Source organism: Ailuropoda melanoleuca, chromosome 2 (genome assembly GCF_002007445.2).
Source record: "Ailuropoda melanoleuca isolate Jingjing chromosome 2, ASM200744v2, whole genome shotgun sequence".
NCBI lineage: Eukaryota > Metazoa > Chordata > Mammalia > Carnivora > Ursidae > Ailuropoda > Ailuropoda melanoleuca.
Genome location: NC_048219.1, coordinates 145,692,589 through 145,717,101, shown reverse-complemented (window position 1 = coordinate 145,717,101; position 24,513 = coordinate 145,692,589). Strand labels below are relative to the sequence as shown.

General features: G+C 37.7%; 1 protein-coding gene across 1 annotated transcript in view; it reads left to right on the top strand.

The window, feature by feature from the left end:
• Window positions 1–24,513, top strand: part of PDE11A (phosphodiesterase 11A) — a 374,013-nt gene that overhangs the window by 135,008 nt on the left and 214,492 nt on the right. Inside the window, exons 3-4 of the mRNA XM_034654788.1 lie at window positions 19,423–19,512; window positions 23,573–23,713. Of these exons, the coding sequence (XP_034510679.1) occupies window positions 19,423–19,512; window positions 23,573–23,713 (231 nt within the window). The remainder of the gene's footprint in view (window positions 1–19,422; window positions 19,513–23,572; window positions 23,714–24,513) is intronic.

Sequence of the window (24,513 nt, the reverse complement as noted above, 5' to 3'; positions counted from 1 at the left end):
CTTACTGTTAGGTGAGATTTATGCAAAATAGAATTGATCAGAATTCCTGCATTTGTAGGACACAAACCTGTACTAGCATTGCAAATAGGATATGTATCTCCGGGTGAAGTTAATCGTATTATGCATTTTAACCATCAATAATATAAAACAAATATCGATTACTCTTGCCAGAGAAGACAACTGTTTTTCTATGTGTCTATAGAAAAATAATATTAAGAATTGTTATCACATGCAAAGGCAATCAAAAAGCATACTGTCAAAAATTTAGGAAAATTAATATAAATATTATTTATATTTGGAGATGCTACAATGTTTGTGGTATTTGTCAATTTTTAAAAATTTGTAATATATTGTGATTTCTTTCCTCATTCTAAATAAATATTCATTTTATAATTAATTTTGTTTATTTTTTTAAAAAAGATTTTATTCACTTATTTTGAGAGAGAGAGAGGGCATGCTCTCATGCACAGATGAGCAGGGGGTTGGGGCAGAGGGAAAGGGAGAAGCAGATTCCCCACCGAGCAGGAAGCCTGACCAGGGCTTGATTCCAGGACCCTGGGATCATGATCTGAGCTGAAGACAGACATTTAACTGACCAAGCCACCCAGGCACCCCTAATTTTGTTTTCATAATTTTGTATTTTAATTAATTTATTTGCTTATGTAGGCTCCACACCCAGCATGGAGCCTAATGTGGGCCCTAAACTCAGGACCCTGAGATCAAGGCCTGAGCTGAGATCAAGAGTCCGATGCCTAACCGAATGAGCCACCTAAGCGCCCCTTGTATTTTTTTTCTTAAAGAGCTCCCTTTCCAAATGTATACATTTCAGGCCTTACAAAATATGAATTTGCCCCTGGTAAGACATAAGCACATTTGAGTAAACCTGTCAGATTATTTTTCTTAAGATAAATTTCTAGGAATGGAATTGTAAACACAAAGGACCTGTTCTTCTTAAAAGCACTTGATACATTTTGCAAAACTCTTCTTCAGAAATACTACACCAATTCATCTCCTTAAAGAGATGCCTATTTCCCACATTATTATTAGCCCTGGATATTAGTTTTAATTGTGGTATTTGTCAATATAGTAGGAAAAATGTGGCAATTAATTATTATCTTGGTTTACACTTATTTGGTAATTAGTATGTTAAACATTTTTCATAAATTTTTTAGTTACCTGTGGGAATTTTTGGATCATTTTTATGAGTTTTTTCCTGATTGTTTTGAGAATATTCTTTTCCTATTTAGGGTATTTACAATTATCATAAACATTGCAAATCGTTTTTCCCAGTTCATTTTGCCTTTTAATATTAATTTATATCTTGAGATATGAATGTTTTCATCTACAAATGTATCTTAAGTCTCTCATATAATTTCCACATTTGGTGGTATGATTAGAAAAGACTTTCACAATTAAGGATTATGTATATAAGTATTTATATTTCCTCCATGACTTCTGAAGTTTTATTTTTTAGCTGATCATTGATCTCTCTGGGATTTTTTTTAAAGGTCTTCTAATTTTTAGTTGTTTTTTTTCCCCAAATGGTGAAATATTTGTCCCAATGTGATCTGTTGATTAAACCATCTTTTTCCATTAATCCAAAATGTCACCTTTGTCAATACTCATTTGTTATACAACCTGGTTCTGGACCTCTGTTCCATTATGCTGTGTGATTATTATGTCCCTGGTGTTACTCTGTTTTGGCCATCATAGGTTTACTTACTTCTTATTTCTCTTATTCCTTTTAATGTTGGTTATTGTTGTATATTTCTCATTTCATTTGAATTTTAGAATTATTTTTTTCTTCAAATTCCAAATGTATCATTTCAGTTTCCACTAGAGTAAAATTTATAGAGTAATGTAGAGGGAAAATTGATCTCTCTTTAATATTGTGTCCCTTCATTTAGAAATATGACGTGTTTCTCCACTTTTAAAATACTTTTTAATAGCCTTCTAGCTTATTAAAAATTTCTTAAGCCATAGGTAGATTTCATCAAATGACTTTTTAAAATATTAAGGTGATCATATCTTTTCCTTTACTAGTTCATATGAAAGTTTGTAGTAATTGATTTTGCAATATTGAACCATCAGTTCAGTGAACAGAAATTCTTGGTCATGTCCATTTTTTTATATTTGGGTAAATTCAATTTCCTTATATATATATATATTTGATTTTCTAATATTTTTATTTAGGATCTTCCTCATCCATTTTCATAGGGGGCTTATTTTCTAGGTTTAATTTTTGTGCTAATGTTATTAGGATGTGCTGTCAGAATTATTGTGCCTTCAGAAGGTATGTGAGAGTTTTCCACCTTTCTCTGGACTCTAGTATAGTTTGAATAACATAGTAATTACCTTGTTTTTGAAAGTTTAAGAATTTGCCTATGAAACCATTTAGATCTGCCACATTTTTGGAGAATGGTTCTATAACAACTTTCATTATTTATTTCCGTGGTGATTTGTTTACTCAAATTTTTTTCATTCTTATTGATCCAATTTTGTTAATTTATATTTTCCTTAACATGCATCATCAGATTTTCAAAATATATAAGCTTAGAGTTGTGTAAAGAAGTCTGTTATGGGACGCCTGGTTGGCACAGCGGTTAAGCATCTGCTTTTGGCTCAGGGCGTGATCCCAGCGTTATGGGATCGAGCCCCACATCAGGCTCCTCCGCTATGAGCCTGCTTCTTCCTCTCCCACTCCCCCTGCTTGTGTTCCCTCTCTCGCTGGCTGTCTCTATCTCTGTCGAATAAATAAATAAAATCTTTTTTTAAAAAAAAGAAGTCTGTTAATTTCTTTAAAAAATTTTTTCTGTAGCTGTGTTTATATTTTCTTTATCACTTCTGTTTTAGTATATTTGTGGGTTTTTTCCTCTGAGTAAACTAGCTAGTGATTTATTTGTCTTATTGATTTTCCCTATAAGCACCATTTCTGGAGTAATTTATCAGTTTTACTGGTTGCTTTCTCATTTATTATTTTCAGCTTTTATTTTTATTAATTCCTGCCTTCTGCTTTCTTTGGGCTTGTGTTTTTATTCTTTCTGCTTACTGTATATGTAATTTAGTTCTTAAAATAAATATTTGAACTATGAAAAGAAACAACTCGTGAAGCAATTGATGAGACCATACTGCTGACAGACTGAATCTGGATGGAGAATGAAAAGTGTGAATGGGGGCAATAAAGCATTTTGGCTTTGAGGATAGCTTCCTAGCTTGCTAGCTACACTGTTCTAAGATACATAATGAGAAACCTTGCTGAATTACTGATGAACCCCATAGAAGGCTTTCCCCTCACCTCTTTGGATTGCTACCCAACACTGATAATGCAAGCAAACTTCAGAGATATCATGGATTCAGTTCCAGACTACCTCACTCAAGCAAATATTCCAATAAAGAGAACCGAATGAATGTTTTGGTTTCCCAGTGCATGTAAGAGTTATGTTTACACTATACCATAGACAATTAAGTATTCAATAGCATTATGTCTACATTAACAAATACTTTAATCCAAAAAAAATGGTAACCATCATCTGAGCTTATAGCAAGTCCTAATCTTTTTGCTAGTGGAGGGTCTTGCCTCCATGTTGATGGCTGCTGACTAATCAGGGTGCTGGTTGCTGAAGGTTGGGATGGCTGTGGCAATTCTTTTCTTTTTTTTTTTTGTTAAGATTTTATTTATTTATTTGACAGAGAGAGAGACAGCCAGTGAGAGAGGGAACACAAGCAGGGAGAGTGGGAGAGGAAGAAGCAGGCTCCCAGCAGAGCAGGGAGCCCAATGTGGGGCTCGATCCCAGGACCCTGGGATAACGCCCTGAGCCGAAGGCAGACTCTTAATGACTGAGCCACCCAGGCACCCCTACTGTGGCAATTCTTAAAGATAAGACAGCAGTGAGTTGTGCTGCATCCATTCACTCTTCTTTCCACAAACAATTTCTCTGTAGCATGTGATGCTTTTTGATAGCATTTGACCCACTGTAGAGTTTCTTTCAAAATTGGAGGCAATCCTCCAAACTCTGATATTGCTTTATCAACTAAGTTTATGTAACATTCTATCTAAATCCTTTATTGTCATTCTGGCAATCTTCACAGCATCTTCATCAGGAGTAGATTCCATCAAGAAACCACTTTCTTTGCTCATCCATAAGGAACAACTCCTCTGAGCGCCTATGTGGCTCAGTTGGTTGGGTGGCCGACTCTTGATTTCTGCTCAGATCATGATCTCAGTGTCCTTGGATTGAGAGCCCCAAGTCAGCCTCCACACTCAGAGAGGAGTCTGCTTGAGGATTCTATCTCTGCCACTCCCCCCACTTGTGCATGTGCACTCTTGCTCTCTCAAATAAATAAATAAATCTTAAAAAAAAATCAACTCCTTATCCATGCAAGTTTTATCATGAAATTGTAACAATTCAGCCACATCTTCAGGCTCCGCCTCTAATTCTAGTTCTCTTGCTATTTCCATCACATCTGCAGCATCTACTTCCTCCACGGAAGACTTGAACCCCCAAAGTCATCTATGAGGTTTGAAATCAACTTCTTTCAAACTCCTGCTAATGTTCGTATTTTGACCTCTTCCCATGAATCACAGATGTTCTTAACAGCATCTAGAATGGTGAATGCTTTCCAGAAAATTTTCAGTTTACTTTGCCCAGATCCATCAAAGGAATCACTACCTATGACAGCTTCTGGCCTTATGACATATGTTTCTTAAATAACAAGACTTGAAAGTTGAAATGACTCCTTGATTCATGGGCTGAAGAATGAATATTGTGTTAGGAAGCATGAAAACATTAATTCCATTGTACATCTCCATGAGAGCATTTCTATGACCAGGTGCACTGTCAATGAGCAGTAATATTTTTGAAAAGAATCTTTTTCTCTGAGCAGCAGTTCCCAACAGTGGGTTTAAAATATTTAGTAAACCTGGGCCCCTGGGCGACTCAGTCATTAAGTGTCTGCCTTCTGCTCAGGTCATGATCCCAGGGTCCTGGGATTAAGCCCCACATCAGGCTCCCTGCTCAGCAGGAAGCCTGCTTCTCGCTCTCCCACTCCCTCTTCTTGTGTTCCCTCTCTTGCTGTCTCTCTCTCTCTCTCTCTCTCTGTCAAATAAATAAATAAATAAATCTTTTTAAAAAAATTTAGTAAACCATGTTGTAAACAGATGTGCTGTCATCCAGGTTTGGTGTTCCACCAATAGAGCACAGGCAGAGTAGATTGAGCATAATTCTTAAGGGCCCTAGGATTTTTGGAATAGACAGTGAGCATTAGCTTCAACTTAAAGTCACCGGCTGCATTAGCCCCTAGCAAGAGAGTCAGCCTGTCCTTTGAACCTTTGAAGCCAGGCATTGACTTCTCTTCTCTGGCTATGAAAGTCCTAGTTGGCATCTTCTTCCAATAGAAGGCTGTTTTCATCTACATTGAACATCTGTTGTTTAGTGTAGCCACTTTCACTAATAATCTGAGCTCGATCTTCTGGAGAACTTGCTGCGGCTTCTACATCAGCACTTGCTGCTTCCCCTTGCACTTTATGCTGTGGACATGGCTTCTTTCCTTAAACCTCAGGAACCAACTCTGCCAGCTTCCAACTCTTCTTTTGCAGTTTCCTCACCTCTCTGAGCCTTCTTGGCATCCAAAAGAGTTAGGGCCTTACTCTGAATTTGGCTTTGGTTTAAGGGAATCTTGTGGCCAGTTGGATCTTCTAGCCAGACCACTAAAACTTTCTCCATATCAGCAATAAGGCTGTTTTGCTTTCTTATCATTCATATGTGCACTGGAGTAGCATTTTTAATTTCCTTCACATTTACAACTTGGCTAAATGCTTGGTGCAGGAGGCCTACCTTTTGGCCTATCTCAGCTTTCAACTTGCCTTCCTTTACTGAGTTTAATCATTTCTAACTTTTGATTTAAATTGAGAGATATGCAACTCTTCCTTTCACTTGAACACTTAGAGGCCACTGAAGGGTTATTAATTGGCCCAATATCAATATTGTTGTGTCTCAGGAAATAGGGAGGCCCAAGGAAAGAGAGAGAGAGAGAGTGGGGAATGGCTGGTTGGTAGAGCAGTCAGAACACACATTTACTGATTAACTTTGTCGTCTTATACAGACATGGTTTGTGGCACCCCGAAATAATTACAATAATAACATCAAAGATCGCTGATCATAATCACATAACAAATATAATAATAATGAAAAAGGTTGAAATATTGAGAGAATTACCAAAATGTGACACAGACATGAAGTGAACAAATGTTGTTGGAACAATGATACTGATAGACTTGCTGGATTTGGGGTTGCCACAAATCTTCAATTTTTAAAAAATACAATATCTGCAAAGTGCAATGAAGTGAAGCACACTAAAATGAGGTATGCCTATAAATGATTAGCCCTGCACAAAGTTCTATGTGTTTAGGCTAAACTTTAAGCTCTGTCTTCAAGGTTGTCTATTAAAAATGTCTTAAATTTAGTAGGTACCAATTCATTGTTTTACTTGCATAGGCACAACTTATGGATTTGATCAAGGCTTTTACACTTATAATATTCATTTTAGGGTCCTATTACATTAATTAAATATTAATGCTCTAAGCCTATTTTCCATAGCCTTCTATGTTTCTGCTCCACTGGAGAATATTGCTGGAAATTAAAAAATAGTGTGGTTTATTATCCATGTCACTGGCATTGCATTTCGATGATAAATTATTTTTGGAAAATGAAAAAAAAAGATGTATAAGTAGAAGAATCCAAAGAATCCCCTCTGGGTCTCATGTGTTCCTCTGAATAGCAATTTTATATATCCTCACTATTTTTCCTGAGATTATTACATATCTTCCACAAGAATCTATAAAATACTAAGCCATAGTCTTAAATATTTGAGATACTTTCTGATGAGCTTCTAATGAGATTTTTTTGAAAATACGGTATGTGGTGTAAACATGCTCACAGAATAGTAGTTTGAAAGAAAACAGTTTTCAATATGTATAAGGCATTTATAATATTTATTTCTTCCATTCTTTAATTGTCACAACAGCACACATTGGGACAGTCAGTGTGCTTAAATTTATGACTTTTCTGGATGGGAAAGCAAAGATTAATGAATTCTTGGCACATTGTGAGGATGAGAATGTCTTGACAACACTAATCCAAAGATAGTGAGGGATGGCAATGCTGCCCCACAAAAGCTCAAGGGTATGGGCTGGAGACCTCAAAAGCTACTGAATTGCTATTACGTGCTTATGCCAATGTATAGACAGCAATCAAAGTTAGCTTCAAGTGTTTGGAACTGGGTGAATAGAATATTAATGGTTCATTTGGCACATATAGCACATTTTGGAAGCCCTCTTTCTTCAGGAGGAGAAGGGGTTGAAATGATAAACTTGGTTTTGGAATGCTGAGTTTGAGGTAGTAAATGGTTCTCTGAGTTGAAATGTCCTATAGGCAACTGGCGATGTGGAGCTAGAGCACAGAGAAAAGGTCAGCACCAGAGAGCCATCTCTGAGAATCATCCTAGAGGCTAGTATTGAATACATAGATAAAAAGAAGAGACTTTGAAACCCGTCTAGTTAATATTGTTGAATTCAGAGTCAAGTTCAATTCAGGACCGGAAATGCCAAAATTAGACTGAGATAGAGGAAGCAAATGTTCCCAGAGCTCAACTTGGTGGATTAGGATGAGAAATTCTGAAACCTAAATCTGAAAAATAGCAGAGGGTGGCTGAGAGGAAGTGTGCCTAGGGACTTAGGAGAGTGAATTCAGAGCCAAAGGGAATTAGAGATGGAGCAACATTGAAGAATGAGGCAGGAGAAGCAAGTAAGTGAAAGAAGAAAGTTTCTCGGATGCTTAAATATCTAGCCCTACCAAATTTGCTGTCTTTTCTAGCTGACTTTTGCTCAAAGGTTAATTCTTGGATGGGCAACCTGCTTTGTTTTGTAGGATTCTTTTTTTTTTTTTTTAAGATTTATTTATTTATTTGGGGGAGGCAGAGGGAAAGGGAGAGAGAATCTCAGGCAGACTCCCTGCTGAGTGTGGAGCCTGACGTGGGGCTCCATCTCGCCACCCCGAGATCACTACCTGAACCAAAACCAAGAGTCGAATGTTCAACCGATTGAGCCACCCAAGCACCCCTGTAGGACTCTTATATTATGAGAATAAATATATCCTTAGAAGGAGAATGTGGAAAAAGAATTTTAGAAGGCCAAAGACTGAATCTGGGAATGTAATTTGAATAGGGGGTGTCAAAAACAAAGAAAAAGAAATAAGAGTGTATAATGTATGGAAGCCAAAATTTTTAATATCCAGCTGGTGATTAAGTGGTAAAGGCTTTAAAGAGGACAAGGACATAGATTAGTTGGTGGTTTTTGTGAGCTGGTGATTGGGAGATTATAGACAAGCTTCCAGTGAACCATTTCTGTAGACTGAAGATTGTAAGCCAGATGATAGCAGTGAGGACCTCAGGTAAGCAGATGGAAACAGCAATACCAAATGAAAGGAAAGACATTTACCTTTGAGGGAGAAGGGAAGATCCAGACAAAGGAGATAGAAACAATGATGGTAGAGAGGAAAGGCCCCTGAATCCCACAGAAATGCCATAAATGAAAAACCCTGGGAAAAGGCTTATCTCCATAGGCAAAACATACCTTTTCCCTTGGGCCTGGACAAAAGAATGCTGTCCTGGGTACACTGATATTGAGAATAAGGTTGAAAGTAGATGAGGAAATGTATTAAAATCTTTGATTAATCCTACCTAAAGTTCCCTGAAATCAGAATAGAAACAAATAAGTAAAAATCTAGTTAAGCTTTTCACAAAAATAACATGTAATGAACAAACCAAAGACTGGGAGAAAATCTCTGCAAAACATATAAAGGACAGGTATCCAAAATATATAAAGAACTCCCAAAACACAATAAGTAACAAGCACTTGATTTAAAAATGGCAAAAGATCTGAACAGACATCTTATTAAAGAAGATACAGCAAATAAACATATGAAAACATGCTCAACATCCTTTGTCATCAGGGAACTGCAAATTTAAACAACGATGAGATATGATGAAACACCTATTAGAATGTTTAAAATTCAGGATTCCTGGGTGGCTCAGTCAGTTAAGTGTCTGACCCTTGATTTCAGCTCAGGTCATGATCTCACGGTTGTGAGATCAAGCCCCATGTTGGGCTCCGTGCTCGGCATGGAGCCTACCAAAGATTCTCCCCTTCTCCCTCTGCCCCTCCCCACTGCTCTCTCTCTCTCTCTCAAAAAAAAAAAAAAAAGGTTAAAATTCAAGACACTGATAAAAGCCTTTGCTGACAAGGTTGTGGAGCACCAGGAACTTCTATTTATTCCTGGTGGAAATGCAAAATGGTGCAGCGACTTTGGAAGACAGTTTGGCAATTTCTTGCAAAACTAAAATACTCTTACCATACAATCCAGCAGTCATACTCCTGGATATTAAGCCAGATGAGTTGAAAATATGTCCACATAAAAACCTACACATGAATGTTTATAGCAGCTTTAGTCATCATTGCCAAAACTTAGAAGCAACCAAGATGTCCTTCAACAGGTGAATGGATCAACAAACTGTGGTACATCCATATAATGGAATATTTTTCAGTGATAAAAAGAAATAAAAAGCTATCAAGCCGTGAAAAGACATGAAGTCATCTTAAGTGGGTATTGCCAAGTGAAAGAAGCCGACCTGAAAAGACTGCATACTGTATAATTCTGACTATATGACATTCCTGAAAATATAAAATTATGGAATCAATGAAAAGATCGCTAGCTACTGAAGGTTTAGGGAGACAGAGGAAAGGATGAATTGGCAGAACACAGAATTTTTAAGTCAGTGAAATGATTCTGTGTGACACTGTAATGGTCATTATACATTTGTCAAAACCCACAGAATATGCAACACAAAGAGTGAACCCTAATGTAGACTATGGACTTTAGTTCATAATAATATATCAATATTGGCTCATTAATTGTAACAAATATATCACACTAATTTAAGAGGTTAATGCTGAGGGAAACTGTGTGTTGGGGGAGAAAAGGAGGCATATGGGAAATCTCCATACTTTGCATTCAACTTTTTTGTGACCCTCAACTGCTCTAAAAAATAAAGCCTATTAATTAAAAAAAAAAAGACTGAAAAAAGGAATGGAGTACTAATACATTCAACAACATGAATGAACCTTGAAAGTAGTATGCTAAGTGAAAGCAGACAGACACAAAAGGCCACATATTATGTGAGTCTATCTATATGAAATGTCCACTACTGTAAAAACCAGTAGTTATAAAAAAGAAGGAACTAGATAAATGAGATGGTGAAAGGAAGAATCTTGCTACTATAATAAGAGGAAATGGCATGAATATGTTCTAAATTTAAAGAAAAACTGATGTGTTTCTCATTAGAAAATAGCCTAAGAGGAATTTTTCTGTTCATACAATGATTATGATATAATAAGGTGTTTCTAGCATCAAGGTGTTAATACCAAGACTAAATTACTATGCAGTGTAGCTTCCTGCATTTATACCTGTGCTCGGTAATTGGAGAAATCATAATGACCTTAATAGCTAAAACTCAAGAATGGCTGATCAAATTGTACCTCAAACTGACTTCTTACACAAACTCTGAGTTACAAAAATAAGTGGAGCAAATAGGCAGGATGAGATATGTAGGTCAACCAGCTTATAAAAATAACCTTGGGAGGGTTATATAGGTAGATATTGTGAAATTTCTTTATAACGTGAGATAGAGTAGGCCCAAGTTTACTGAGTCATAATATCAATTTATCTTAAACAAAGCAATCATAGCTTGTAGGGATGTTGGACTGTATCAAATAGATGACAGTTGCTAATTATCAAGTAAGACTCATGATTTGCAAAAATGGAAGATTGTTATTATTCTTAGAATAAAAAGAGTGCTTACTAAGCAGTGAAAGATAGAATGTCCAGTAAAAGATAAGCAAAAGACAAAAACAGGCCATATTAAAAAGCAGAGATAACCAACAAATTATGGAAATTATAAACAACAAATATGAAATTATGAAATTATTATCAATATCACTAGTAATCAAATAAATGTAAGTTAATGCAATGAGTGCTGATTTAATCTGTCAGACAAGATTTTAAAAGAATAATAATACCCAATGTTGTACAAAGAGAGGTAAATGAATTCTCTGATGACTGTTAGTGGGAGTATAAATTGGTAGAGAATTTTTGGAGGAGGAGTTGGCAGTAGCTATTAAGATTTTTTTTTAATGCACGTTTTCTTCAACCAAAATTTCACTTCTAGGAATCTGTCCAACAGAAGTATTGTCCAAGTGCACAAAGATGTATTTATAAGAAAGTTCATGGCAGTGTTATTTGTAATAGAGAAAAGTTGGAAACAACACGAATGTCAATTAATGGGTACATTCACCTCCTAGAATATTCAGCAAAAATTAAAAAGAATTAAGTAGATTTCTTTGAATGGACATGTAAAGTTTTCCAAGGTATAATGCCAAGCAAAAAAGAAGGTGTAGAACATAATCTATAGTGTGATTCTGCTTATGTTTACAAACACCCCCATAACTAGATATAGTATGTAGGCAGTTAATAAAAAAAGGTCCAGAAGAATACTGCAAATGCCTCTTAAGGTTGTTCCTTGGGAGGGGAGTAGTTAGCAGGATGGGAAATGAAGAGGCATCTGTAGTTATTGTAACACTTTATACTGTTGGATTTTTTTTAACAAAAAGTAAAAATTTATGTAATATTAGGAGTTATTAAAAATGTACATGCATATTAGCAAATTAATATTAGTTAAGCATTGGGAATATTTCCTGGTACAGAGAAAGTGCTATATAAGTGCGTGTTAAGTTAAATAAAGAAGTTCAAATGTTAGGACTTTACCCTAAGAAAATAATTATGAGATGTACAAAGATTTAATTACAAGGATATTTAACCCTAAGATTAGGGTTAAGTTAGAAGCAACCTAAATGTCCAGCTGTAGATGATTAACTAAGTGAAAAATATTAATCCCTACAGTGAGTGGGATTTTTGAATGAAAATTTTAAACAGCTATGTTGAGGTATATTTTACATGTCATAAATGCACCCAATTCTAAGAGCGATTCAGTGGTTTTTAGTAACTTTACAAGTGGTGCAAAAAAATCAGCTTAAGTCAGTTTTAGAACAGACCCCCAATAAGATCCCTTATCCCATTTACAGTTAATCTTGTTACCACCACCAGCTTGGGCAACAGTAATCCATTTTCTTTCTGTATAAATTTTCTTTTTCTGGACTATACAATGGGATATTTTCCATTGGTCATAATAAGTGATAGCTGATTACAAAAAATAAAAAAAGTAGATATAATATTACATACAGGATTAGCCTATTTGAATTTATATGAAGGAAGAGAGAGAGGAAGATTTGAATGACCGTCTCCAAAATGTTCATAGTGGTTACCCTTGAGTGGTAGAAATATGAGTGCTTTTTTTTTTTTCTGTTGAATTCTTATGATCCAAAAAAAGATTATCTTGGAAAGGACATGGTTCCTGAAATGGGTTCTTTCAGGATTTTCCCTTCAGTGCAGTGTCTGTGAAGAAGAGGGTGGGAATTTAGAAGTGCCTGGGGATATGAGAGGGATGTTTTTCTAAAGTCTCCTACGTCAGGAATGGGAGCAGACTGAAATAAGGTTATCAGGTAATTGCATGATTCAAGTGCGCAGCCGACCAGAGCCTGCAAAAAGCCCAGGAGAGTAATCCCTGATGCTGCAAGGCTGCCTGCCAGGAATTGGCCCCAGCCTGTCTACCCTTGGATAAGCTTGGCCTCTTAGGGATCTTTTAGCCAACACTAGCCTCAGGAAGAGAGGTGAGGCTCATTCCAATTCTCCTGGGGTCCCAGCACTGATAGCCAGGGGGAGAAGCAGAAGCACCTCCATGCGCATCTCCTAAGAGGAAAAAGCCGAGGAGTAAGTTTCTCTGTCTCCTTTATTTGCTGCCTTGCTCTTCCTCACCTTTTGTGAATGAAATGTGCCCCCCTCCCTTCTCTTTAGAGTGTTAATTCTTTTTTAAAAATTTTTTTAAATTAAAATTTTTTTTTATTTTTAAAATTAATTAATTTATTTTTGAGAGAGAGAGCATGAGCACAAGCAGGGGGAGGGGTAAAGGGAGAAGCAGGCTTTCCTGAACAGGGAGGCTGATGTGGGCTCCATCCCAGGACCCCAGGATCATGACACAAGCGGAAGGCAGACGCTTAACCAACTGAGCTATCCAGGCAAACCTAGAGTGTTAATTCTTAAAGAAACAATTTCCAAAGGTATGTTTTGAATCAATCTATTCCATGCCAATGTTCTTTCAAACAAAGTTGGGACTTTATGTCTCTGTGTATTTTTGGGAGATCATTTTCTTCAAAGAGGGCACAGCACAGACAAGAGAAAGGCATACTTTAGCCAAAAGTACATACTTTGATATGAAGTGACAGGATTCATTTATGATTCTGACTCATGAAATAAAAATCTGACCTATTGTCTTAGCTAAATTTGCATAGAAAGAAAATTGCAGTGAGCCAAACTATACCCCTGGAAGCAGAAATTTTCTCTGGAGACTCCAGAAAAACTTCAGACTCATTCTTTCTTTCTTTATTTATTTATTTATTTTTATTTATTTATTTATTCATTTATTTATTTATTTAAGATTTTATTTATTTATTTGTCAGAGAGAGCAAGTGAGCGAGCACAAGCAGGGGGAGTGACAGGCAGAGGGAAAAGTAGGCTCCCTGCTGATCCATCCCAGGACCCTGGGATCAAGACCTGAGCCGAAGGCAGATGCCTAACCGACCAAGCTACCCAGGCGCCCTTAGTTTTTTACTACGTTAAATATTCTATTCTTAAAATATGTGGAAATTGTTTCATTATGTGAAAATAATGTGACTGCCTCCATATTTTGATACCTTATTTTCCAAATTACTCCAGTTGAAGACTTTATTTAGTGTTTGAGTTACAACATCCCCAGTTTCAAATCAGTGGGACCCACCCAGCTCAGTGACATTTTGCCTTATAGTTCCTGCCAGAAAGCAGAAGGGACCTGCGAATACAAACCGCGGGGTCGGCACCGAGACAAATGTTGCATTATGGTGGGAAGACCTTCTCTCACCCATTACTTCAGCTGATAGTGATGTGGCTCTTCCAGCTATTTGCCTGCAGGAGTGGAGTCCATGTAGGGGATGGCCAGAGGCCCCTCACAGAATCTCCAGTGTAGGCCTCCGGTGTCCTTTAATGATGTATATTGGACCAGCCCAGCCCAGGAGGCTTTACTAACCTTTCTCCGTGGTCTGTAAGTTTGAAAAGGCTCAGTACCTACTGTCTTTCTTGAGGACATTGATGCAAGGTCCCAGTGCTCACATTTTATGCTTATTAGTGATACTTTTCATGAGTTTCCGGGGCTAAAGGGACTTTTCTGTGCTGTTTAATGATTTTCAGTTTAACTCCCTTTCCGAGTGGGATGTTGTAAAGATTAATTAGCCAATGTTCATAAAGTGCTTTCAAGCTGAAAAGTACTGCACAAGGGTGTACGGACTCATTAGCTTCTTAGTCATTAAGGTTTTTTTAGACCTTTCACGTTCAGAAACTAGATAATGAAGGCCAAATTAGTATTTTTTCTTGGAGGAGGGGGACTTCAAAAGGAGGAGAATAGAGCAATATCTCTCTTTCTTTGTTTAAAAAAAGACATTTGTTGCACTGGGACTAAAAAAAAGATATAAAAAATATTTTATTTTTCATTATCTCCTGTTTCCATACTGCTACTGTTTCTGCTGCTTCTTCTCACTCCCTCCTTTCAAAATGCATTTGCCTGATTCTCCTGGACATTTATTTAGAAACTCATTGGATCATATTGTCATGTAGGGGTCCATAGTGGAACTGACTCTGGCCTCAGAGTGTTGAATTGTTGTACCAATAAATGACACAGGGAAATCATTCCCTTTGTAAATCAAGATTCCTCTCAGTTTGCAATGTGTCATAAAGGTGTAATATTGTCTCCATCCTCAGTAATCTTTGGCCAATATATTTAGAGTTCTATACGATTCAGTTAAGTTTTTGATTGACACTGGAAAAGTATAGACTGGCCACCAAAGACAGAAAGAGGTCCTAAGAGAAACTAGAGACAAAGATGGATAACCTACAAGAATTAGATTGACAGCTGACTATTTTAGTGGCATCAGCTGCACATGATAAGAGAGTAATATCTTCTAAGTACTGAGAGAAATAGCTGTCAACTTAGAATTGTATACCAAACTAAATTACCTTTTAAGATTGATCATAGAATAAGGACATTTTTATACAAAAAAAAATAACACATTTACCAGCAATGCTAAAGGATATCCTAAAGGATTCAAAAAGAGAAAAATTATTCCAGAAGGAAGGAAGGAGATGCTAGAAGGAATGAAGAGGAAAAAATTGGCAAACATGTGAGTAAATCTAAATAAGCATGCACTAATAATAATAATGTCCAGTTTGCAGTAACAAGCAAGATACAAGTAAAAAAAGTAACATATATAACAAGAAAGTTAAAGTATTCCAATGTCTTTATCTTATTTGGAAGGAGGCTAAAAATGTTAAATTTAGGTTTTATTAAGTATGTACATAGATTTTCTAGTTTTAATCACTAAAATAAAGGAAATGCAATGTAGTAGGGGGGAATCAATGGAATGAGACAATGAAATAAATAGCAACTAGCTCAGTAAAAAGGGAATAAAGAAATGTAACATGGATCTCAGTAGTTGTTCCTGGGGCTCTCACCTTACAATTACAAATACTAAGTAACTATGTCAGGGAGTTCATATTAATACATCCACAGGACAAAGAAAAATGAAATCATCTTTTTAAAAATTTTTTAAGATTTTATTTATTTATCAGAGAGAGAGCACAAGCATGGGGAAAGGCAGAGGCAGAAGCAGGCTCCCCGCTGAGCAAGGAACCTGATGCAGGTCTCGAATCAGGACCCTGGGATCATGACCTGAGCTGAAGGCAGACACTTAACAAACTGAGCCGCCCAGGCATCCCAGAAATGAAATAGTTTTAACGATATGTGAACAGCTGCTTCTGGCTCGGGGTGAAATGTTCAGTAACAGTATCATCTCGATGACACAGGACATGGGTTATAGGAGAGGAACCTCAAATGTAGGGAACAGATCTTTCATAATGGACAGCAAGCCTGCCTGACCTCTGCCCCAGAGAGAGATACTATCTTAATTATACTTCATAGTAAACAAGTCTGCTCTTTGCTCTGGAAAAAGACACAGTTTTCCAAGGCTGTCTGTCATACAAACACTTTTGAAAGAGCAGTGCCTTTGGTTGTAAGCTGTGCAGAAATGTGAGTGGCCCAATGAGAAATATCTCCCAATAAATTTGGGTAAGTTTCTTAGCTTACCTCAGGCCTTACCTTACTTCTTAGGCCTCAGTTTTCCCATCTGAAAAATAGAATAAATGGTATGGCATATGTGATGACAAGGATCAGAGGGTAGAGTGCATATAAAATGCTTAACACCATAACCCAGGACTGTGTTGATATCAATTACTACTACAAATGATTATTTCTTGAATAAAATGTGAGCATGTTTATTGAATTCTTTGTTTTCTCCAGCAAGTAGAATATTACAGCTCATGGATATTTCTACTTATTAGAATCACCAAATGTTAGAACTAAAAAGGAAAGATTAGCCAGTGAAACCAGGCATTTTATAGATAAGGAAATAGGTTCAGAAAGGTTAAGTGACTTGTTGGCTTTCACACAGAACAGCCATATGAAGGACAATGGTCATCTAATTTATTTTTATTTTTTTTTAAAGATTTTATTTATTTATTTGACAGAGAGAGACAGCCAGCGAGAGAGGGAACCACAAGCAGGGGGAGTGGGAGAGGAAGAAGCAGGCTCCTAGTGGAGGAGCCTGATGTGGGACTCGATCCCAGAAGGCCGGGATCACGCCCTGAGCTGAGGGCAGACGCTTAACGACTGCGCCACCCAGGTNTTATTTATTTATTTATTTATTTATTCATTTATTTATTTATTTAAGATTTTATTTATTTATTTGTCAGAGAGACAAATAANTAAATATTGGTATTACAAATGAATTGAAGCAAGCCTAGAAATATTAGAAAACATTTCACGTATTCATTTGGTCATTCTCTTCTACCTACTTGCATAACCTGTAAACCGCCTTAAACATGGCCTCTGAAGGCAAATAAATACAGAAAGGAAGGAAAGAAGAAAGGAGGGAGGGAGGAAGAGAAGAAGGAGAGAAAAGGAGAAAAAAAGAAAAGAAAGGAAGGAAAGGGGGGAGGGTAAAATAACCCATATCTCCTCTTCCCCTCCACGTCCATCATAGTCACTGCCTCCACAGCAGAGAAAAAACAGGAAACAAAAGAGAAGTGTTTTCTGCGTGTGTAGGTGATGTTGAAAGTGGTGCCATTCTGGGGCGCCTGGGTGGCGCAGTCGTTAAGTGTCTGCCTTCAGCTCAGGGCGTGATCCCGGCGTTATGGGATCGAGCCCCACATCAGGCTCCTCCACTAGGAGCCTGCTTCTTCCTCTCCCACTCCCCCTGCTTGTGTTCCCTCTCTCACTGGCTGTCTCTCTCTCTGTCAAATAAGTAAATAAAATCTTAAAAAAAAAAAGTGGTCCCATTCTGGCTAACAACAGGGAAATTCTGACAGAATATCTGGCAGCTTTATGTCAGCAGCTTTATCTGGGCTTATCAACAAACTTCCTAAGGCATGAGGGGAGTAGTAAGGAAGGGGAATGAGGGGGTGACAGAAATAGCGTCTCGTTCTAGGAGGCAGCATGTTGTAAGGAATGATCATCAGTTGTAGAATAAGATGACCTGAGTTCCTCTGTGAGTTTGAGCAAGTTACTGAATTTCCTGATCTCTAAAATGTACTTAAAGTCTCTCCGTGAGAACCTGATGTGCTATTCAAATGAAGAAATGAAGTGAGAGTGTCTGGCACCTAGTAAGTCCTCATTAAATAGAAGTTCGACTCAAATTCAGTGAAGGAATTTATCCTGGAAAGATGTGTAAAAAATCACCTCATTGATTTGTACCTGTACTTAATCCCAATCCCATCGTTTCTCTTTCTTTAAGAGTGGTGTCGCCGCATTAGCTCAGGCAGCATCATGCAATACTTCCTGGGACCCAAGGTCAGAGTTGAGTATGCCTAGGTAACCGAAGCAAGATTTTCATGGGAAAGAAATGCTAGGGAATGTGGATTGTCCTTCATCTTTTGTCTTTCTCAAGTCCTCTGCAAAATCACCTCCTACTCTAGGTAATTGTGTTCTGCGTGTCCCAGGGGCATGTCCTGCAGCAACTGCTGTTCTCATCCCTCACCCATGGTGAGCACTGCACTTCCCTCTTGTGGGCACGCAGGAGCTGCTCTGTTTTGCCCCTGCTCTGTACCTATTCACAGGACATTGCAGCGTGAGGTGTGTGTGTGCGAGAGAGAGACAGACAGACAGACAGGGAGACAGAGACAGAAAAGGAGACAGGAGGAGGGAGAAAGACAATGGTACAAAATGTGCCCTTTTCCTTCTGCTTAGAGAAATCCCAAAGCAATATTACTCGTGACAGTGTTCTATGTTGTGAAGAGTTTAGCGAAACTGTTCCTTTGGTTTTTACTTGGAGCATTCTCTCTCTCTTTGGAATCAGAGATGCTGGAGATGAATTTGAGTGAGAGTGTCAGGCAGTACTGAAAATAAGTATGATGAAATGATGAGAAAGTGTCTGTTAGATTCGAGCCCACCACACTGAACTGTTACTTCCCATAGGAGTGTGCTCTCCGAAAGGATCCCCAGCCTTGCCTCAAACAGGCCTCTGTAGGATCGTTCCACACATTTGCGTTCACATCCAGTTATGTCAACAGAACAGCGGGCACAATTTGAGCTCTTTTCCATAAGGCTGTTAGGCCCTGTGGCTCCTAAAGTTCCCACTGGGCCAATTTATCAGGCATACTGAAATTTGTAGCTGACAGAGTGCTAGGGTCAAGCTGAGATCCCTGCTACAGATACACGTGTACAAAGAAATTGTCTCATAGCCTGCTGGCCTGCAAATGTGAGTGTGGACACTTGCCTTACATTCTAGATATGTGAGAGTTTATTCATTTATTCCTTTTTCACTGATCAAAGAAGGGATACACAGATGGTTTAGATACAGTTCCTGTATCCTAGTCATCGTTGTCTGTTGCTTCACCGTATATGCTCATCGATGTGACTGTCCCTAGTTAAAGCTTGATTGAGACCGTCTTATAGTTAACTCTGAAAAATACCCCTTCTGAAGTTAAGATACTAGTATCAACAATTCCATACTCAATTTCTGTGGTTGAAAAGAAAGTATTATGATCAGGCCAATGCAGGGAATATGGAATTTGGTGCAGTAATGTTTTAATGTTCTTAAACTGTCTTTGCCCCCAGGTTATGCAGATGTATCTTCCATTTTGTGGAATTGCCATATCTAATGCTCAGCTCTTTGCTGCCTCGAGGAAAGAATATGAAAGAAGCAGGGTGAGTACAAAGAAACGCTGTTGACAACCCTCAAAGCTCCCCGACTTTCAAGGGTCTGTGAGTCATCATGTCTTTTAAAAACAGCAGATGGTGTTTGAATAGTCCAGGAGTCCTTTTTATTTGTTTAATCCTTCAAGTTTATGGTTGAAGATACCTTTGAAGCAATAAGTGCAAATGGAAGTAGATACAAATTCTCTGTTGTTTGGGGCAGATAGTACCAGCTTCTTTTAAAAATGAAATTAATCTCACATCTGTACTGTCAGGTAGTAGATATACTCTTACTTATAGCTTTAAAACAATAACACACTTTAGTGATATTTTTACAATTTAGTTTCTTTAAAGAGCAAGGTATGTTACAAATGATTTCACCTCACCTCATAAATTTTGCTTTTGAATTAAAAGTTTTCCTGGAAGAGCATCACAAGATAACAACACTAATGCAGTCACTTTTAGAGGATTATGAAGGAACACAGACACAGAGGGACTTTCACCAGCTATCCAGGTAAATAAGAAAGAAAGAAAAGAAAAGAAGATAAGAGAAAAGAAAAAAGAAAGCAAGAAAGCCTCAAAAAAATGCTAAACTATCAAATAGTTATTTAATTATGTTAGGCTCATAATACAATATATCAATTGTATAGATATAGATAGGTAGGTATAGATAGGTACAGTAGATAATAGGCAAACAATTATAAAGCAATACAATATCAGGTAGTGATAAACCCTACACAAAATGAAAAGAGATAAAGAGACAGAGATTGATCGCAGAAGGATAGTGTGGGAGGCTGTTTGTTTCCGAGCATAATCAAGAAGTTCTCTATAAGATGTTGTTTGAACAGAGACCTGAATGACATGAAGGAGCAAAACTACACAGAGAGCAGGGAAGAACATTCCGGATAGTGGAAATGTCAAGGTGAAAGACACTGGGGCAGGCCAGAGCTCGGTCCAGGTGTCTAGGGAGGAGAGAGGGAGAATTCAAGTAGCCAAAGCTATCCTGAGAAGGAAGGGTGATCAGGCATCAGACTTCCTGTTTTCAAACTATAATACAAAGCTCTTATAATCAAAACAGTATGGTACTGGCACTAAAAACAGACACATAGACCAATGGAATAGAATTGGGAGCCCAGAAATAAACCCGTGCTTATACAGTCAATGTATATTTGACAAGAGAGCCAAGGATACTTAATGGGGAAAAGATAGTTTTTTCATAAATGGTGTTGGGAAAACTAGATATTCACATGAAAAGGACTGAAATCAGACCCCTGTCTTACACCACTCAGAAAAATTAACTTGAAATGGATTTAAGATGTAAATGTAAGACATGAAACTAAAACTTCTAGGAGAAAACAGGGGAAAAGCTTCAGTGATTTTTTTTGGCTCTGATACAAAAGCACAGGAATAAACTAGTGGGACCACAACAAACTAAAAATCTTCTGCACAGTAAAAGAAACCATCAAAATGAAGACGCAACCTATGGAACGGGAAAAGATATTTGCAAATTGCAATTATGTGAGGTGATGGGTGTGTTGACTAACCTTATTGTAGTAATCATTTCACGACACGTGATGTATCAGATCATCATATTTTACACCTTAAACTTACACAAAGTTATGCGTTAATTATATCTCAATAGAGCTAGGAAAAAAAGAAATAATGTGGCTGGGACTAGAGCAGCGAGAAGTGAGATTCCCTCCCAAATTAGCATGAAATGTACAAAGCTTATTGATGTGGGAAATGAGTGAAAATGTCTTTTGGCTTGTAATACAGCTGGCAAATAAACAGTTGGGTACAGGAGTCTAAAGTTTCAGTGAGATGTCAGGACTCGAGGCGTGTATTTGGGAACAGTCAGTATATAGATGATATTTAAAAGTAGGGTACCAAGTGGGTCAATCTGGGGGAGAATATGTGGATAAAAGTAGGGAAGAGGTCCAATGATGAGCCCAGGAGCAAAAAAAAAGGCACTAGATGAAGGAGGGGGGCAAATATGAGGGAAGTCAAGAAATAGGGAGTGTTCAGGCTCTATGTGAAGAGCCTCCAGTCTGTTGAATTCCTATCATCCAAGACTTTCTTCTCTTTTTCTCCCATTATGGAGCTGGTCTGTATTGTTGTTTGTGAAACTTTATCACTTGTTAGTAAAGCAGCAATTTTTAATTAGAAACAGTAAAATTACTATGATGTGATTTGTCAGTGCAAGACTCAAGGCACAATTAGTTTTTCATCTGAGATAAATGTTCTTGTATATAGGTCCCAGAGGCCCTATCCACACAGTCACAACAAATTGAAAAGTTAAATAATTGTTCAGTTAATATGATCCATCTGAAGAAATAGACTGGATGATTAAGGAAATAATATTTCCCCCCTTAATAACAGGGAATTGTGTTGGTAATTATTCAGACAATTGCCTCATTTTTAATGTTATATTTAAATATGAAATTATTGCACATTGACTTCTTACAGCAATTTGCTGTCCCAATGCCAAACACTCAGGATACAATCAAAACTTTTTTCGCCTCCTGGTGTTTCTCCCCTTCAGGACCATAGAGCCACCCAGGGCCCTTAGCCATACTCACAAGCTCTTTTTAGAGAAAATGTTACCAAGGATATTTGGTCCTCTTTTCGATGCTCGGTGAACTAGACTCATTTCATGGATCCCTTAACTCATTCAAATGCTTTTCTACCTGAATAGACTCAGAGAAGAAATTTTCACGTTTCCAATGGTTTAGGGACAAATCAAATTCATTACTAAAGTTGAATTTGGTCATATCCCTGTGATGCTCATCAACGCCATTTACCGGAATAAATGTGAATTTGAAAACCCACAAAATCCTTTTGTGAGAGGTCAGACCTGAGAGTGTACATCTTATTAAGTTCTATCGAACAAAGCCCCCTCTGGCCAATTCACTGGCTGTGTAATTTTCTGATTGCTCTCTGGTAGAAGCCTAATATCTACTATCTGTATCTAGCCCACTATTCTGAAATCTCTGGAAAAAGCCATGTAATTAAAAATTCCAAATATTGGGGCGCCTGGGTGGCACAGCGGTTGAGCGTCTGCCTTCGGCTCAGGGCGTGATCCCGGCATTGTGGGATCGAGCCCCACATCAGGCTCCTCTGCTGTGAGCCTGCTTCTTCCTCTCCCACTCCCCACTTGTGTTCCCTCTCTCGCTGGCTGTCTCTATCTCTGTAAAATAAATAAATAAAATCTTTAAAAAAAAAAAAAATTCCAAATATTATTTCAATGCAAAAATTGCAAGCTAACTTAGCTGGATAAAATGAGAGGTTATTACAATTTGATTCCTAAGTGAGTACGCAGGTTTTCAAGTTAGAATTCTAAGGTTTTGTTTCTTTAATTTGTGTGTTTTTCATTCTGTTGTTTTAACAGAAATTTTAATGGCATTTTCTTTCCTGAGATATATTTTAGTATTTATGTTTTTCTGGACAGATGAGATGAAACAATACTTCTTATGTAGAGGGATTAATGGGGATTTTATATACTTTTTTGAAGGCTCTGAAGCTTAATTAGCATTCACCCCTATAATTCTTTCAGAGTTCTGTGAGAAATGTGTATTAGGGAAAATAAGTCTCAAGTTTGACCACAAACCTATTTCTTCCTGAAGGTGAGGAAGAGCTGCTTTGTAATTTTCTGAAATAAATGTGCTTTGGAAAAAATCAGGTATTCATAATTATAAAATGTTGGGTTTATACCTAGTCACATTGCAGAAAAACTCCTGTAGGGCGGGGGTGGGGAGGGAAGCCTAGAGCTATAGCGGACTAAATGGGATTGTGTAGTCATTAGCTACTGCGGAGCTAGTCCTATAGTTATATGTGGGATTTATATGGGATTATATGGACTGGCACTATTTTCAAGTTGTATTTTTCAGTTCAAAATGGTGTTATAAAACCAAATGATGGAATATGTCAAAACAATCATCAATGCTTTAAAAATTAGCCACAGAAAAATATTTATATTTTATTACAGCAAAGACTAAATGGAACCTTGAGAGTAAAAAAAAAAATTTTATTCAGTGCTATACCCACCTAAATACATCCATTTCATCTTTCCTAGGCTTTGCTAGAGGTTGTTAATGACCTCTTTGAAGAACAGACTGACCTGGAGAAGATTGTCAAGAAAATAATGCATCGGGCCCAAACTCTGTTGAAATGTGAACGCTGTTCTGTTTTACTCCTAGAAGACATTGAATCACCAGTAAGTCAGCTTTTGTGTGTCACGCAGAGTTGAAGACTGAGTTAATGGACTAAAGTTTTCATTTATTTGTAATTCAGCTTGTGAAATCTTGGCTTGAACCACTCGTTCATGATCCTTCTAACCATGAGGTCACTTTTTATAAATTTAAAGTTTTTTATTTCTTTTACATGTATTTTCCATCCTGTTTTGCTGTCACTTTTTATAAATTTAAACCATGAGGTCACTTTTTATAAATTTAAAGTTTTTTATTTCTTTTACATGTATTTTCCATCCTGTTTTGCTGTCACCTTAGAAACATAGGCTCTTATGTTGATGGGGACCTTTGAGATCGATCCCAACGCCGAGTATTTACAGATGAGAGAACCAAGGGGTTAGCTGGTTTGCCTGGTGTCTCTCAGCTGAATAGATGTTAGCTCAAGTGCCAGGCTCCCATCCTATTCACCCAGCATGAGGAAGGCCCTTGGCATCTCTGGGTGTGAACTGCAGTCCAGACAGTGCTCCACAGCCCTCTTAGGAGGAGGAAGCACACAAATGCTGGAGAAGCAGTGCCCTTTGCTTTTGGGGCTCAGACAGATTGTCCTTGAGCTGAGTGGAGTGACAGGCGTCAGCTGGGCTGTGCTCTGCAGCAAAGGCTTGAAGTGCACTTTCCAAGTTCTTTTTCTGTTGCTTTGGAGCTGGGGACGCTTGCACAGAGCACACACCAGGTGGAGGAGGCTCCTTGCCTCTTCACCGCTGGGGTTCCTGTTACTCCAAAGGAAGGTGTTGAGCTAGTTCAAGGCCTCCGGTCTGCAGCATGTTGG